The 15,393-nt window shown below is 37.0% G+C and overlaps 1 protein-coding gene across 2 annotated transcripts; it reads left to right on the forward strand.

The window, feature by feature from the left end:
- The first annotated feature begins 386 nt into the window (after positions 1-386).
- On the forward strand, positions 387-10,955 carry LOC128229249 (F-box/WD repeat-containing protein 2-like). 2 transcript variants are annotated; one of them, XM_052941028.1, is made up of 7 exons: positions 387-443; positions 2,371-2,514; positions 3,171-3,313; positions 4,181-4,317; positions 5,243-5,481; positions 5,766-6,567; positions 7,245-10,955. In XM_052941028.1, the coding sequence occupies exons 2-7, from the start codon at positions 2,427-2,429 to the stop codon at positions 7,390-7,392; spliced, it is 1,557 nt and encodes a 518-aa protein (XP_052796988.1). In that variant the 5' UTR covers positions 387-443; positions 2,371-2,426; the 3' UTR covers positions 7,393-10,955. The 2 variants fall into 2 exon arrangements, with proteins under 2 accessions (XP_052796988.1, XP_052796987.1); XM_052941027.1 differs by lacking the exon at positions 387-443 and adding an exon at positions 475-880.
- Positions 10,956-15,393: the final 4,438 nt, after the last annotated feature.

A 15,393-nucleotide genomic window follows, 5' to 3' on the forward strand; every position in this document is an offset into this window, starting at 1 on the left:
GCAAAACCCTTGTGAATTGCATTTATTCTAAAATGATACTAATTTATTATTGACAACACTGTTGAGTATGTTATACATTTCCTTGGCTATTTACAACAAGTTGATGCAAATATGTACCCAAGCATCATAGTTTTACTTTGTTGTATTAATCATGTGTTTTTGATCTTTTGTATGTGTAGGTTTTTTACTGGCCCCAAACTGATGCCCATTTTTGGCCTATTTCTTGAATTAAACTGAAGCTCAAAATGAGATTGGTATTTAAGCTCAATTCTAAATTCATGATAAATGTTGATGTAAAATATTATTTTAAAATGTTTAAATATAATACATTTACCCTGAGAGAATGATTCTTTGTTATTAAATTATAAATATTTAGTGGTCTGTAGCCTGTTTGCAATAATTACAACACTACCACAATTTGATTGTCCAAAAATATTTTCAAGGTAGGATTTTGGGACATTGTTCGTTGTTAAACTGCATAAAACCATATCATTGTCAAAATATTCTTGTCAAATTGTGACGTTATCGTTTGGGTAGGTGTAACCTGCCATAGAATCGGAACACTGCCAACCTGGCAGTGTGAGGTGTTTCGGACACACCTATTCGGATAGGTTGAAGTTTTGGATTTCTGATGTTTGAGGTTGCAATTAGAGTCTTGTCAGTGAGGCATACGTATCGTTTGTCAGTAGCTTCTTAAATTGAATATGAGTCAATTAGTGTGATGTTTCATGACAAGTGACTATTTGGACTAGACAAGTGACGAACTTTGTGTGACAATTTTGTAAGTTTGATTGGATGAGGGAGGTATTTCATTTTCCAGTGATTAACAGAATTTAACACCCTGTAAGCCCAGTGGTAGAAGAAGAGTGTCTGCTTTGGGGTAGGTGGTTACAGGTTCAATCATTGCATGGCTAAGATGTTAAAAACTGGAACAATAACTCCCCTGAACAACAGTGCATTAAAGGATAATTTGCATTACTCAGTGCTTCTGCTTCTGCTAAGATACGTTGCAGGGTCTGTTACGGTGTAGTATACCAGGGGGAGGCATTAAGTCAAAATGAAGGGCGGCCCTAAAGCCCTCCACTGTCTGTGCGGGGACTACACTATTCTCCAGATTGTTTCAATCTAGTTCTGGCTTCCATAACTTTAATGTTGATATTTATTTTTTTGATGTTTACAACGCATTAAAGTTATGGCGTAACCCCCATAGTAAAGTCAACCAGAATCAATTGAGTGTGATGATGCAATGCAATCACATGACCATGATGACGTCGATGGATTCTATTTATAGCATCGGATTCACATTGTTCATTTAGTTGAATCCAATTGCAGTAAGGCTGTAAATACCTTTTGATAAGTAAAAACAATTTATTTATTCCAAATTTGTTATTAGTTATTTATTAATTATTCCAAATAGAAAAAATAACAGCAAAATAAACACTAGGTCACATGGGTATTTTCTGAAAATCTTGGTGTCACGTGATTAAATTTGAACACAACTATGACCTAGATAAGGAATGCTTGTAATAGGATTTATTAAAAAGCTAAATCAACTATCTTTAAAGCGTTTTTTGGTTTTGAAAATGAGTTTGTGAACTACATTTTACTTCATTAACCTAAGCATGCAGCTATTTTGTCTGTACAATGCATACAAGTGAAATAACAGCGTGACATAAAAATGTCACGAATTCTGGTAGGGTTTGGATACGGCGTTCTCTTCAGCGAACACATCCAAAAAGGTAATATATAACGTGTTCGCTGAAGTTCTTTAGCTAGTTTCAATCCTGATACGTTTTGATGAAGAATGAACTGCTCAGTTTTACACTGTTAAATTATAAATCCTCTGTCATGATTGATCACTTGTTTGTCAATAATATTTGTTGTAATAAAGTCTTGAAATTTATTAGCTCTAATTTGCTTCCTTTGCCTAGCTGTCTGTAGGAACTCAGTACTGGTTTAACTCGAGGAACCTTCATTATAATAGGTTCTTTACAACTGACATGTTTAAAGAACCAAGTGATCTATTTAAAAGAGAGGTAGGATATTGCACACTTGCATCATTTTCCCAGATTTCCTCAACTCTGCTGTCTCTTCAGCAATTGCCTACAGTACATCTCCAGTCATAGTCGGTCTTACTTTTTTTATTATTTAAAGTAACATTATGTGTCCAAAGCACAAATTTCCTTGTGTTATATATAGCAAGCTTTCCAATACATTCAACAAAGACTATTAATACATATACATATATGTAAGCTTAATAGATTAATGATAAACCCAAAAATAATTAAGTTACTCTTCTCAGAAATCTTGTGATATGAGAAAATAGGAATAAAGGAAACAATTATTTTCCATCAAAAATTTATCCAACAGGCTGAACAGGGAACAACATTAAGTGTATTACATAAGCACATAAGCAGAGTGGTCAGATGGAAGAAGGGAAGATGAAGCTCTCCCACTACCGGTCACCCTCAGACCCGGGGATCTCCAAACTACAGAACAACAACCAAAACCATGGTAACAGTAGATTGCTATTCTTTTTATGTTATTTTTGTTGCAAGGTATGCAAGCTTTGAAAGCTTTGTTGATTGTTTTGGGTGTCATTAAGCAATGGTAAATTTAAACTGGATCAATTGCAAATATCACAAGAATAAAACCCTTGTGAAATAAAAACAATTTTGAGTAACACATGTGAAAATAAATACTTTGATAATCATGTTAAAAACACTTATACTTTTCTGATAATTGAATTGACTATGAATATTTTAGAAAACTTGCATATGGTAAGAATTGACTGAACATGTTTTATGACAACCAGACCTTAGGCATGCTTTTATAGCTTGATAAAATCTAAGACTTTAATAGAATGTTATTTGTTATATATAACCAGTGTTTTTGGTGCTTTTTAAATCTAATTAAACTACATAGTTAAGCTTATATATATGCCTATTCATGGCTTAATACACCAAATGTTATTAAAGAACAGTTTAACAAACATAATGTAAATCATATACTATAAAAATATTAATCATACAAACACAAAAAGGTATTCCTTGATTTGTTATCTAAATTTCTATTTTGAACCCAAAATGATACACTATTCTTATTGATTAAATGATTCTATAATAATGTATAAATTGCTTATCAAATCAATTTTGCTTTAATATTTACAGGAGGAGGTTATGTGGTGCCATATACAGACTCTGAGAACCAGTTCCTCATCTGGCTACATGCAGTCAGCGTTAACTATCTGAGTTTGACCCACACACAGAAGATACGAACCCTTGATACATTTATAGGGCTTCTTGGCTCTAGAGTAAGATTCATATTTAAGTTTTTAAGTTTGTGTTGTATAATATTTCCAAGCAAAGACACCATGACGTTGAGCAATACGGGGGATAAGAGGAGCAATCGTTACATGTTGGAATCAATTACAGAAAATTGATTGAAATATTGGTTATCAAACTTATTTCAGTATATCAGTTCATTGTAATCAATATCTGTAAAAATGGTCATGTAATAAAGCTCAGCAGACAAGGCCAGATTGGTAAACCTCTATTCATGGGCATTGAATAGTGATTAGGTTGGTTAGAGAAATTGTCCAAGATTTTTTGTCCATGAATGTCATGACAAAGTGTAGTATAGATCAGATGAGTTATTCTATGATCCTTTTTCCAAGGCTGTATATTAAAAGACCGGGAACACAGTTAACAATATGAATATGTAACAGATAAATGTAATTGCTCAGCTCTCACGAAATCTTGTGTTGTTAGCACATTAGTTAGTGCTTTTGTTTCTCACAAAGGCATCCTGGGATTCATATCCCATGCCTGAGTGCTTATAAGTGTTTGGTTTGTATTCACAAATCCAGACAAGCAGATTTGCTACTCTTGTCTCCCTCAAAGCATAAGCCTACATTCTTGCATAACATCATGCAACATGAGTGATTAATATCATGATGCGAAAACTTTTCAAGCATTTTAAACATATATAAAAACTAAACCCTGATAAAATTGATATCCTCTCATCATGGGCAAATGTTTTTAAAGGCAGAATAACGATGATGCAGTGCAGATGTCTTTGTTATCTCCCTCCCTGTTGGACCCATTTAGGGAATAATCTGTGATGGTAAATTACAACTGGTAAATTTTTATGCTGTTATCTTTATTTCTTGTTTATATAGGAGCTGGTGTATCTGTGTGATGTGTTACCACGGCTACTGTACCGGGACTTCCTGCGATTGTTGCCGACGGAGATCAGTGTACGCATTCTCATCATGCTTGACGAGAAGAGCCTGCTTAACTGCTGCCTTGTCTCCAAGTAAGCCTGTCTTGTTTTTTACACTGTAGTTTTTTACAATTTTGCTCATCTTATGTTAAATGGTGTGAGAAAAAAATGAAGTTTGTGACAATAATTGTTGTAAGGAAATCTGAGATCTGTAGACTGTCAAAATGGCTCTTTTATCCCAATGATCTTATTATGCCACTATTAAATGGTGGGTATATTTTAATTGCACCATCTGTCGGTCTGTCTGGTGTTCCGTACAAAAAGATGAAGTGTCGCATGCAAGACTCGCATCCCAAACTCTTACTTCATCAATCCTCTAGACTTAAGGTCAATCATCATGGGATCTGGCATATGCTTATATTTTATGTGAGCTCTCTGAATGTAGGCATATAAGTTAATAATCCATTGAACTGGATGGCACTTTGGCAGCATCCTCTCTTGCAGGGTTTCTCCTGGGTTCTGAAAAGTTGTCACCACTTTTCCGCCAGGGGGTTAAGGGGGCCCCAATAGGCTCCCTTACAGGTCTAGGGCAGCGCCCTTGTTGGGGTTCACAGAGGGCAAAGCCCCTTGAAGCTCCTGGGATTTATGCATTTTAATAGTCTTAGATTGCATTTAAACATTAATAATCATGCTAATACAAGACAAATAAAGTCTTACTGTGACAGCTCTTATGTAACAATTATTATGATGATATCTGAGTGAATGTATCCTACCTGTATATGGAAGATTGTTTGCTTTAGTCAGATTTTGTAACCTTACTCCATGATTTGTTTCCTGCTTCAGATAAAGTTATAAAAATAAGCACATGTCCTCATGACTGATTTAGCCTGAGCTTATAAAATATATAGGCTCAAGAGTTATTATCTGATAATAATATAAATGTACAGTATTCATGTTTGTTCAAGAAAATTTCAAGTTCTGATTAAATTTCAAGTTCTGATTCTGTTTCCCATCTCAGATACTGGAACCAGCTCATAAACAGTTTTAAGGAGGTTTGGGTTCACATGGCACGGCGGGTAGGAGCCCGGATCATCACAGAACCTTACATACCCATCCACCAGTACAAGAGTCTCTTCATACAGTCGACTACGCTCGTGCAGCACATGAAGGACAGTTCTGCATTCAAGGTCATGACCTTGGAAGGTCACAGAGGCAGGGTCATGGCCATCACACACAATAGGGACATGTTGGCCACAGGTAAATTGGATTATGGTTTACATATAATTTGTAAATGATGTCTGGTATGAGATAAAAGGTCATGACCTTGGAAAGTCACAGAGGGAGGTTCATGGCAATTGCTGACAGAAGGGTCATGTTGGTCATGAATGTTAGGGTTCATGTATAAATGAAGGTTAAAATAAGTAGTGAGTAAATAAAAATAGTTATACATGAAACCTTTAATATATGTTCGTACATTTCTAAAGTAATGAAATCAATTGTTTAAGTTATAATGACATTAGCAAATATTTATTTTATTACAGGTTCAGATGATCACACAGTGCGGTTCTGGGACATTCATACAGGTGAATGTGTCAAATTAATTCACACTCACAGTGTCTCCTTCCTGCAATTTGATGACATGTTCGTGTACACGGCCTCGTATGACAACACTGCTGCATGCTGGGACATTGAAACTGGCCAGCTCATGTGTCGATATGTCGGCCACATATCAGCAGTGTTTTGTTTGGATACTAGACGCAGCATTGACTTAATAGTTACGGGCTCTGCAGACAAGTCTGTGAAACTTTGGCAACTATCGTTTGGGACGTTACTCCACTCTCTGTCAGACTGGCACAATGACTGGGTCACTCATGTGAAGATTCTGTCCTGTAGCAGCTCACAAGATAATGGAGAACCAAACCACGAGGATAGGGACATTCTAGAACACAGCACCTTACAGCTTGTGTCAGTGGACCGACAGGGCTGCTGTTTCTGGACGGTACGTAACAATGAACAGGTTAACGTAAGTGTCACTCATACCTCAGAATGGTGCATGAATGTGCAATCTAACACTTACAGTGATGGCGTATGTGTAAGTACTTGGAACAAACGTGATCATACGCAAGCTCTCTCAGCTTACTCAACCGAGACTGTGGATAACAAGTGTATGCCTCGACATGTGACCTCGGTGACCTTGCCACCCGAACTTCCTGCTCGGCAGACTGTGCTTGGGTTAGGACAGAAGTTTGCCATCTGTGTGGTTGATGAGGGCTACAGCAGGGCTGTTGTGATGGATATGCACTCCAATAGGGTGATGTTCTCCATTCCTGTACCTCCATATAGGTAAGAGTTGTGCTGTTGGTTGAAAGTAAATGACCTCATTCAGCATTGTATGTAAACTAACTAATTAATTAACCACTGGCAGTGTTGGGACCAGCACTTTGATTTATATTAAAATAAAAAGTTCTATTTTATCTTCTCTGTCCTAGTATATTTGCCAAACATTTTTCAAGAAAAGTGTTGATGGCTTGTCATATAACTTTGGTATTGTTGTTGGCGGCAGTGAAGTTTTGCAAAAACCAATAATACCATGCCTGATGGCCATATCCTTATTTATATGAGACATTCACAAGCAACTAGATACACATGTTGCACGCGACAATATGCTCATGTGTAGCAAGGCAGATTACACTGGTTTAAACATTTTTGGTTTGTCCCTGGATTGATGGAATAAAGTGATTGATGGCTGGCTTCTGCTTGGGTGCTCATGTGCCAGTAAATGTCATTCTTTTACCTTTCTGAATTTTACTTGGTTTAATAATTGAATGTGCTGTTTAATATTTATGTAATTGTTCAGTATACTGTAAGCTCCCAATTTTAGTCGTAAATGAAGAACAATGATTTATATAATTTGTAAGTGGTTTGTAGCAAGAGTCTCATTCAAATGTTCGTTTAGAGTTATAAAACTGCTTACTGGTATTTCAATGCACTTAACACTTGCACTTAACATTTGCTTACAGGCCAACCCAGAATGGTGCATCAGCCGCGTTGGGCCCAGTGGATTGGTTAGATGGGTTTACAGATTCCAACCGGATGGGGCTGTTCTTGGCCCTATGTCTCAAAGATAACAACATCCTTGTGCTAAAGTGGAAGGAGGGGCAGGGATAGAAGGCAGTATGGTGTTGCACTGAGGCTTATATGGACAAATACATACAATTTTGCATAATTTCAATATATATGGAGAAGATGCTAATGTTTAATTCCTGTCTTTTGAAAGTGCTTTAAACATATTTAGTAATAAGTTCCTTACAATATGGTTTAAAATTCTAAGGTAATTCTCTGGTACCTATTATGTTCGGTAATTCTCCACATAATGTGCCATTATTGTTACATTTAGTTGGAATGGATTATCAGGTATATTTACGAGTGTATGTTGAGGCAAACAGCTATCATGTATGATTATGTTTGAGCAAAAGGTTATCATGTATATATTAAACCCAACAGTTATCATATTTATGTACAAGCAAACAGCTATTGCGTTGATGTGCATGCAAATATCAGGCAAACAGCTATCATGTTTTCATTTGTATGTACTAGCAAACTTCCATAATTCAAACGGCTGTCATGTTTATGTACACGATCTAATCATGTTAAGTCCATGTGCTCTTAAGTTTTGTGTAAAATTGTTTTTTGAATGTACTCAACCAAGGTCTACACAAATTTAAACAACAATACTTCATATAATGTAAGTAGGGTGGTTTATAATTTACAATAGATTATTGTTATTTAGATTTAAACTGACATTGGCATTTTTTGGACATAATCTAAATCATGAAATTTTATATCTATTATAATATAATCATGTACTGAGTTATTCAAAATGAATGATCCTCACGACTGGAGATGTTCAAGGAAAACAGTTTATATTTTTGCTAAATGGTTTAGTTACATTATCATGTAAAAATATTTTATGTGTATAAAGGGCTTGCGACGTTTAGATTTACATTATATGATAGAGTTTATGGTATGTTGTACTGATAATTTATTTTCTATGCATGTATTACATGTTGTTGTTATATAACTTCATGGTTGAGGTGCTCCATTGCATGAGATGGATCCTACCAAATGATTCCCATGTATCATGCACCCTGGTATGCTGATCTTTCATGTACCTTGGTAGGCTGGTCTATCATGTACCCAGGTAAGCTGGTCTATCATGTACCCTGGTATGTTGGTCTATCATGTGTACCCTGGTAAGCTGGTCTATCATGTTCCCTGGCATGTTGGTCTATCATGTACCCTGGTATGCTGGTCTATCATGTTCCCTGGTATGTTGGTCTATCATACACCCTGGTATGTTGGTCTATCATACACCCTGTATGTTGTTCTATCATGTGTACCCTGGTAAGCTGGTCTATCATGTTCCCTGGTATGCTGGTCTATCGTGTACCCTGGTATACTGGTCTATCATGTACCCTGGTAGGCTCGTCTATCATGTTCCCTGGTATGTTGGTCTATCATGTTCCCTGGTATGTTGGTCTATCATACTCCCTGATATGTTGGTCTATCATGTACCCTGGTATGCTGGTCTATCATGTACCCTGGCATGCTGGTCTATCATACACCCTGGTATGTTGGTCTATTATGTACCCTGGTATGCTGGTCTATCATGTACCATGGCATGCTTGTCTATCATACACCCTGGTATGTTGGTCTATCATGTACCCTGGCATGCTGGTCTATCATGTTCCCTGGTATGTTGGTCTATCATACACCCTGGTAGGTTGGTCTATCATGTGTACCTTGGTATGCTAGTCTATCATGTACCCTGGTATGCTTGTCTATCATGCACCCTGGCATGCTGGTCTATCATGTACCCTGGTAGGCTCGTCTATCATGCACCCTGGTATGCTGGTTTATCATGTACCCTGGTATGCTGGTCTATCATGTACCCTGGTATGCTGGTCTATCATACACCCTGGTAGGCTCGTCTATCATGCACCCTGGTATGCTGGTCTATCATGTGTACCTTGGTATGTTGGTCTATCATGTGTACCCAGGTAGACTGGTCTATCGAGTTCCCTGGTATGCTGGTCTATCATGTACCCTGGTAGGCTCGTCTATCATGCACCCTGGTATGCTGGTCTATCATGCACTCTGGTATGCTGGTCTATCATGTATACCCTGGTATGTTGGTCTATCATGTGTACCCTGGTATGTTGGTCTATAACGTGTACCCTGGTATGCTGGTCTATCATGTGTACCCTGGTATGCTGGTCTATCATGTGTACCCTGGTATGCTGGTCTATCATGTGTACCCTGGTAGACTGGTCTATCGAGTTCTCTGGTATGCTGGTCTATCACGTGAACCCTGGTATGCTGGTCTATCATGTGCCCTTGTAGGCTTGTCTATCATGCACCCTGGTATGCTCGTCTATCATGCACCCTGGTATGCTCGTCTATCATGTGTACCCTGGTATGCTGGTCTATCATGTTCCCTGGTATGCTGGTCTATCATACACCCTGGTATGTTGGTCTATCATGTGTACCCTGGTAAGCTGGTCTATCATGTTCCCTGGCATGTTGGTCTATCATGTGTACCCTGGTAAGCTGGTCTATCATGTACCCTGGTATGCTGGTCTATCATACACCATGGTATGTTGGTCTATCATGTGTACCCTGGTAAGCTGGTCTATCATGTTCCCTGGCATGTTGGTCTATCATGTGTACCCTGGTAAGCTGGTCTATCATGTACCCTGGTATGCTGGTCTATCATGTACCCTGGTATGTTGGTCTATCATGTTCCCTGGTATGCTGGTCTATCATGTACCCTGGTAGGCTCGTCTATCATGTGTACCCTGGTATGCTGGTCTATCAAGTTCCCTGGTATGCTGGTCTATCATGTACCCTGGTATGCTGGTATATCATGTACTCTGGTATGCTTGTCTATCATGTGTACCTAAGTATGCTGGTCTATCATGTACCCTGGTATGCTGGTCTATGGTGTTCCCTGGTATGTTGGTCTATCGTGTTCCCTGGTATGCTGGTCTATCACATGTACCCAGGTATGCTGGTCTATCGTGTTCCCTGGTGTGCTGGTCTATCATGTACCCTGGTATGCTGGTCTATAATGTGTACCCTGGTATGCTGGTCTATCATGTCCCCTGGCATGCTGGTCTATCATGTCCCCTGGTATGCTGGTCTATCATGTACCCTGGTATGCTGGTCTATTATGTGTACCTTGGTATGCTGGTCTATCATGTACCCTGGTATGCTGGTTTATCATGTACCCTGGTATGCTGGTCTATCGTGTTCCCTGGTATGCTGGTCTATTATGTACCCTGGTTTGCTGGTCTTTCATGTACCCTGGTATGCTGGTCTATCATGTGTACCTTGGTATGCTGGTTTATCATGTACCCTGGTATGCTGGTCTATCGTGTTCCCTGGTGCATCAATGATTTTATATAATGGTTTTGAGAAAGGTGGGGAAAAGAAAGTATAGTTTATTTTTGTAATTGTTTATCATAATATTATGCATATATGGATTGTTAAAATATTGCAATGGCTCTTGATTTATGGTACATGTTACTTATGCTGAAGAAGATTTCATTACTAAGCTATCACATTTTGAGAATTCCCATGCTGAGATACTGACTTGTGTCTATTGTTGAATTGTTGTTTAAACAATAAACATTATTGTATTGTTATTATTGGAAAATAAACAATATGAAGTAGAATTTCAGTATATTAATTACTAAAAATTCAAACTGTTGGCATGATGAAGACTCTGTACCAAGCTTCTTGTTAATCTGTTGAACAGTTTTTGAGTTATTATCAATTTTAAGAGTGTTTGCCAGACCAAATAAAGGCCGGTGTTTACACATGCTACTACTCACCGTACTGTAATTTTCAGTTTGTTTTTAATAATATCCTGAGTTAATTGGATTATATGAACACTCCTCTCAAAGAGTTCAAATTCCTGATCTCAATGCTAGATTAAAAAAAAAAAACGTTTGCCCTCAGTCGCTGCTTGCTTCGTAATGCCACATGACCCCGGTCTCTGGACGCTGCCTCGGTAATCTGTGGGGCCCGTAAGGGAGTTCATGTGTTGGATGAAAATAATCATTTAGAAAATGATTAGAAAAGGGTTTGAAGTGAAAATAATTATTGTTCAATTTATGTTTGACACTTTTCTTTATATTTATTTCACGTTACAATGGAAAACAAGAACGTTTAATACAGTCCTCCTTGCCTTTTGTTATGAGGTTCTTCTCAGTTTTACTTTATGATACAAGGCTTTGGAACCGATTTTTTCATAGACGGCAATCGCGAGGGTATTTATTTTGAATCTCTAGAGGTCATACCATTCTTTTACCTATTGCTACAATATATAGTCGGCACGCGGACTCCATAGATTCATATGTATACCTGCCGTTTTCCCATTGGTTCAGCATTCGACAGTTTAGCGCTCGGTCAACGTTGCTAAACTACCAACGCCCGCATTTACAAGCGTTTTTTGCGTTGATATTAGTTTTGTCTTTTTTAACATCAACTTAAGACGCTAAAGTCGAACGTGCTCGTCATTAAACTTTACTGCACAACTATGCTTCAAATGTTTCTTATGATTTATTGCCTCCGCATGTCCACAACTTTTCTGACTTCATCAGGCATCTTCCTTTGCTACTGACATCTCTTTCTATCTAAGCTACTTCAAGAATTCGTACTTCCCTGCTTGAAGTCTGCCACAATTGAATCTTGTCCCTTGTTGCCAACCGGCCAAGGACCGTGCTTTGTTACACTACTGTAGCATTGTTGCAAATCAAAAACATATGCTCTCAAGAAGTATACCCTAAGGACAACGTCTATATCGTTGTCCGTCACAACAGTCTTGAAGTCAACGGCTAACCATCGCTAAGCATTTCTCGTACATAAAAAGGTGCTCTTGGAAGCGTCAAGTTTGTGAGCCGGCGATAACCTAACCCAGCTCTGCCATCCGGTTCTTATGACTGTTTCCGAATTTTCTGACTGGCGTTGATGCATCTATCTCATATAAAGTTATGTTAATCTTACATTAATTTCTTGCTGATAATGTGAAGCTGCCGCCTTCATGCGCCTTAAATACATGATGGTTAAGTTGGAAGGTAGTTGGTAGTTGGGAATTCGAATATTCAACTACCCACTAGTTGCCAGTTGGGGATTTAAATATTTTACTACCTGCCAGTTGCCAGTTCGGGATTCGAAAAATCAGAGTTAGATGTTGATGTTGATATTAAGCTGCTCGACTATTTCCAGTCGGTTATTCGCGAATATCCAACTACAAACCAGTAGGTAGTTGGGGAGTCAGACTGTTTTCCTCTCAATTCATGGTTATAGGTATACATGTACAAAACACAAGCCATTTGTATGTTCATGCATCTACACATATGTTTCTTCTTGACAAACACTGGTTTAAATCCCTTTAATTTATTCGTATATTCGCTAGTCGGATATTCGACAATTTCCAGTCGGTTTATATAATCGCCAATATTCAACTACCAACCAGTTGGCAGTTGGGGGTTCAGACTTTTGTCTTTTTATGGTTAAGAGGTACACATGTAAAAAAATCAAACAGTTTTTGGTGTTTGATCTATGTATACATATGTATCTATATGACAAACACTGTTTTAAACAAGTCACTTTCATTAATATATTCGCCAGTCGGATAGTCGACCATTTCCAGTCGATTAATCGCGAATATTCAACTTCTAACCAGTTGGTAGTAGGGGATTCAGACTATATATATATATATATATATATATATATATATATATATATATATATATATATATATATATATATATATATATATAGTTTTAAAGGTCACATTCGGAAAGATCAAACGCCAAATGTTTGTTATTTGTTAATGCATGTATGCATATGTATCTTCGTAACAAACACTGGTTTATTCTTATATTCGCCAGTCCACTCCATTTTCCCGCTCCATCCGTCGTTCAGACTTGGTCCAATCCTGTCTTTCATACATAGTCGGTGGTAATAAATATATATGTTAAATCTAAAATGTCCCCCACGTTGCCCGCCAAATTTTCCTCTAGTTTAATTAGGCAATCGCTTGAAATGCTTTTGTTCGATCAATTATAAGTTATGGGTCTGAGATTTGGGGATTTCGAAAATCTCAAGAAATAGAAAGAATCCATTTAGTTTTGTAAAAGAATTCTAAATCTAAAGAATCTGTAAAACATAGAGTTTCTTTTACTTACGATATTATTATCATATGATCATCCTCACATATATTGTGTATGTGTATTTGTGTTCAACCTACATCGGTTCTGTATTATGTGATTTGTTAAATTCATATGTGTATATGCGTTTGAAATTATTTGACTATGTACTTTGATGGTACACGTCTAATAAAATTTTGTTCTGTTTTGGTAACAAATGATTTATGGAAAATGATTTGAAGTGAGTATAGAGCTTAGTAAAAAAAATCATAAATGCCATGAAAATGAAAATAATTATTGTTCAATTAATGCTAAATCATCAAACAAACTTCTTTCTTCTTTTTCACCATATCGAGTAACAATGGAAAGCAAGTAACTTTGATAGTGTTGTCCCTAAAGGTTTTTCTAATATCTGGCAATTAACTTTTTAACAGTGTTCATAGATCGCAATAATAGGTTGTTGTTTTTTTAAATCTCTAGAACTCATACCGTACCGCTAGGATAGATAGTTCGTACACAACCCCTAAAGTTTAACCACAGGAACTAGACTCATTATTTGGTCTGAAATTATATATTGAAGTCAGTTTATGAGCGATTACTGACAAAAACAACGATTTCAGAAGAAATAAATTGGTCACTAAAAATATTTAAAAAGAAAGGACTGTAAAATAGTTGTTTTTGTAAGTAGAGGTTATTGTTCATAAAATCGTTAATATATCAATTCAGACCAAACAATGAGTACAATCCCTGTGGTTAATGTGGTGATTGTGATTGACACGTCCGAATTTAAGCAAATTTATTAGTTAAAATTAGTGCGATCAAAATATAAAATAGTTACAATTGACGATCAATGCCCAACTGTTACTTTCATGTTTTTAAGAACAGAAAACATAAACACACAGCTCTTCTAGCTTTCTCAGTCAAGTATTTCTTGGTCTTAGTAAATTTACCATTGTAGTTAAATCTAACTCCATGATCACTAAAATCATCGACAATCCCTCTATTAAAGTAAAAAATTCTTCCTGATCTTTCTTTTCGAAAAGGCTATTACTTTTGATTTAGAAGCATTAACAGTAAGTTGCCACATGTTACAATATCCGTGGATTGAACCAAGCGCTATTTGTAGGACGGCATCATCTGCATACAGTAAAAGATACAGTTTAAGTAGCACTTCGTAATGATCAGTGAGGAGGAAAGTACGGGTATCATTTGTAAGCAGTCCAAGGGATTAACATTTAGTGGTCCTGATGCATCCAATCAAATGCAATTTAACCCTGACAAATTTCAATAAATTTCAGTTTACCTCAAGTCTGTTAAAGAAATAATGGAATTCAATATATTTAATCACACTATTGTTTATAAAAAGCAGGTTAAACTTTTAGACGCTGGGGTAGTTTATTAAAAGTTGATGCCCAGATTTGATCAGATCAATTTCCAACTATTGTCCTGTTTTTTTTTTTGCATTTTTGTAGCAATTATACAGTAACAACACAAAAAAGAGAAAAATATTCAAAACAGAGCTTTAAAAATTAATTAATGAAACTTCAAATACCAACATTACATCTGATCAGAGTAAGATGATTCTCTAGTGTTTGCAACTTACAAATGTCTGTACAGTATCGTTTAAAAAAACACCTTGTAGATTTTAAAATAACTTGCCACATGTGTTCGACATACCAAGACGACGTGTCGCGTGCAAGACCCATGTCCCTACCTCTTAGGTCAAGGTCACACTTAGTGTTTATTCACAATGGATTGCTGCATATAAGAACACAGAGTATAGGTTGTCGTGTCCGGGCTGTAACTTTCCCTTGTATGGTCATATTTTAAAATAACTTGCCACAAGTATTCGACATACCAAGACGACGTGTCACGTGCAAGATCTGTGTCCCTACCTCTAAGGTCAAGGTCACACTTAGTGTTATTCACAATGGTATGCTGCATATATAAG

Source organism: Mya arenaria, chromosome 3, assembly GCF_026914265.1.
Source record: "Mya arenaria isolate MELC-2E11 chromosome 3, ASM2691426v1".
NCBI classification, from domain to species: Eukaryota; Metazoa; Mollusca; class Bivalvia; order Myida; family Myidae; genus Mya; species Mya arenaria.

Bases quoted from the DNA above. Each gene is read 5' to 3' on its own strand.
- LOC128229249 (XM_052941028.1), top strand. From the start codon at position 2,427: ATGGAAGAAGGGAAGATGAAGCTCTCCCACTACCGGTCACCCTCAGAC. The intron at 3,314-4,180 runs GTAAGATTCATA...TTGTTTATATAG, and splicing joins TAGGGCTTCTTGGCTCTAGA to GAGCTGGTGTATCTGTGTGA. The intron at 6,568-7,244 runs GTAAGAGTTGTG...ATTTGCTTACAG, and splicing joins ATTCCTGTACCTCCATATAG to GCCAACCCAGAATGGTGCAT.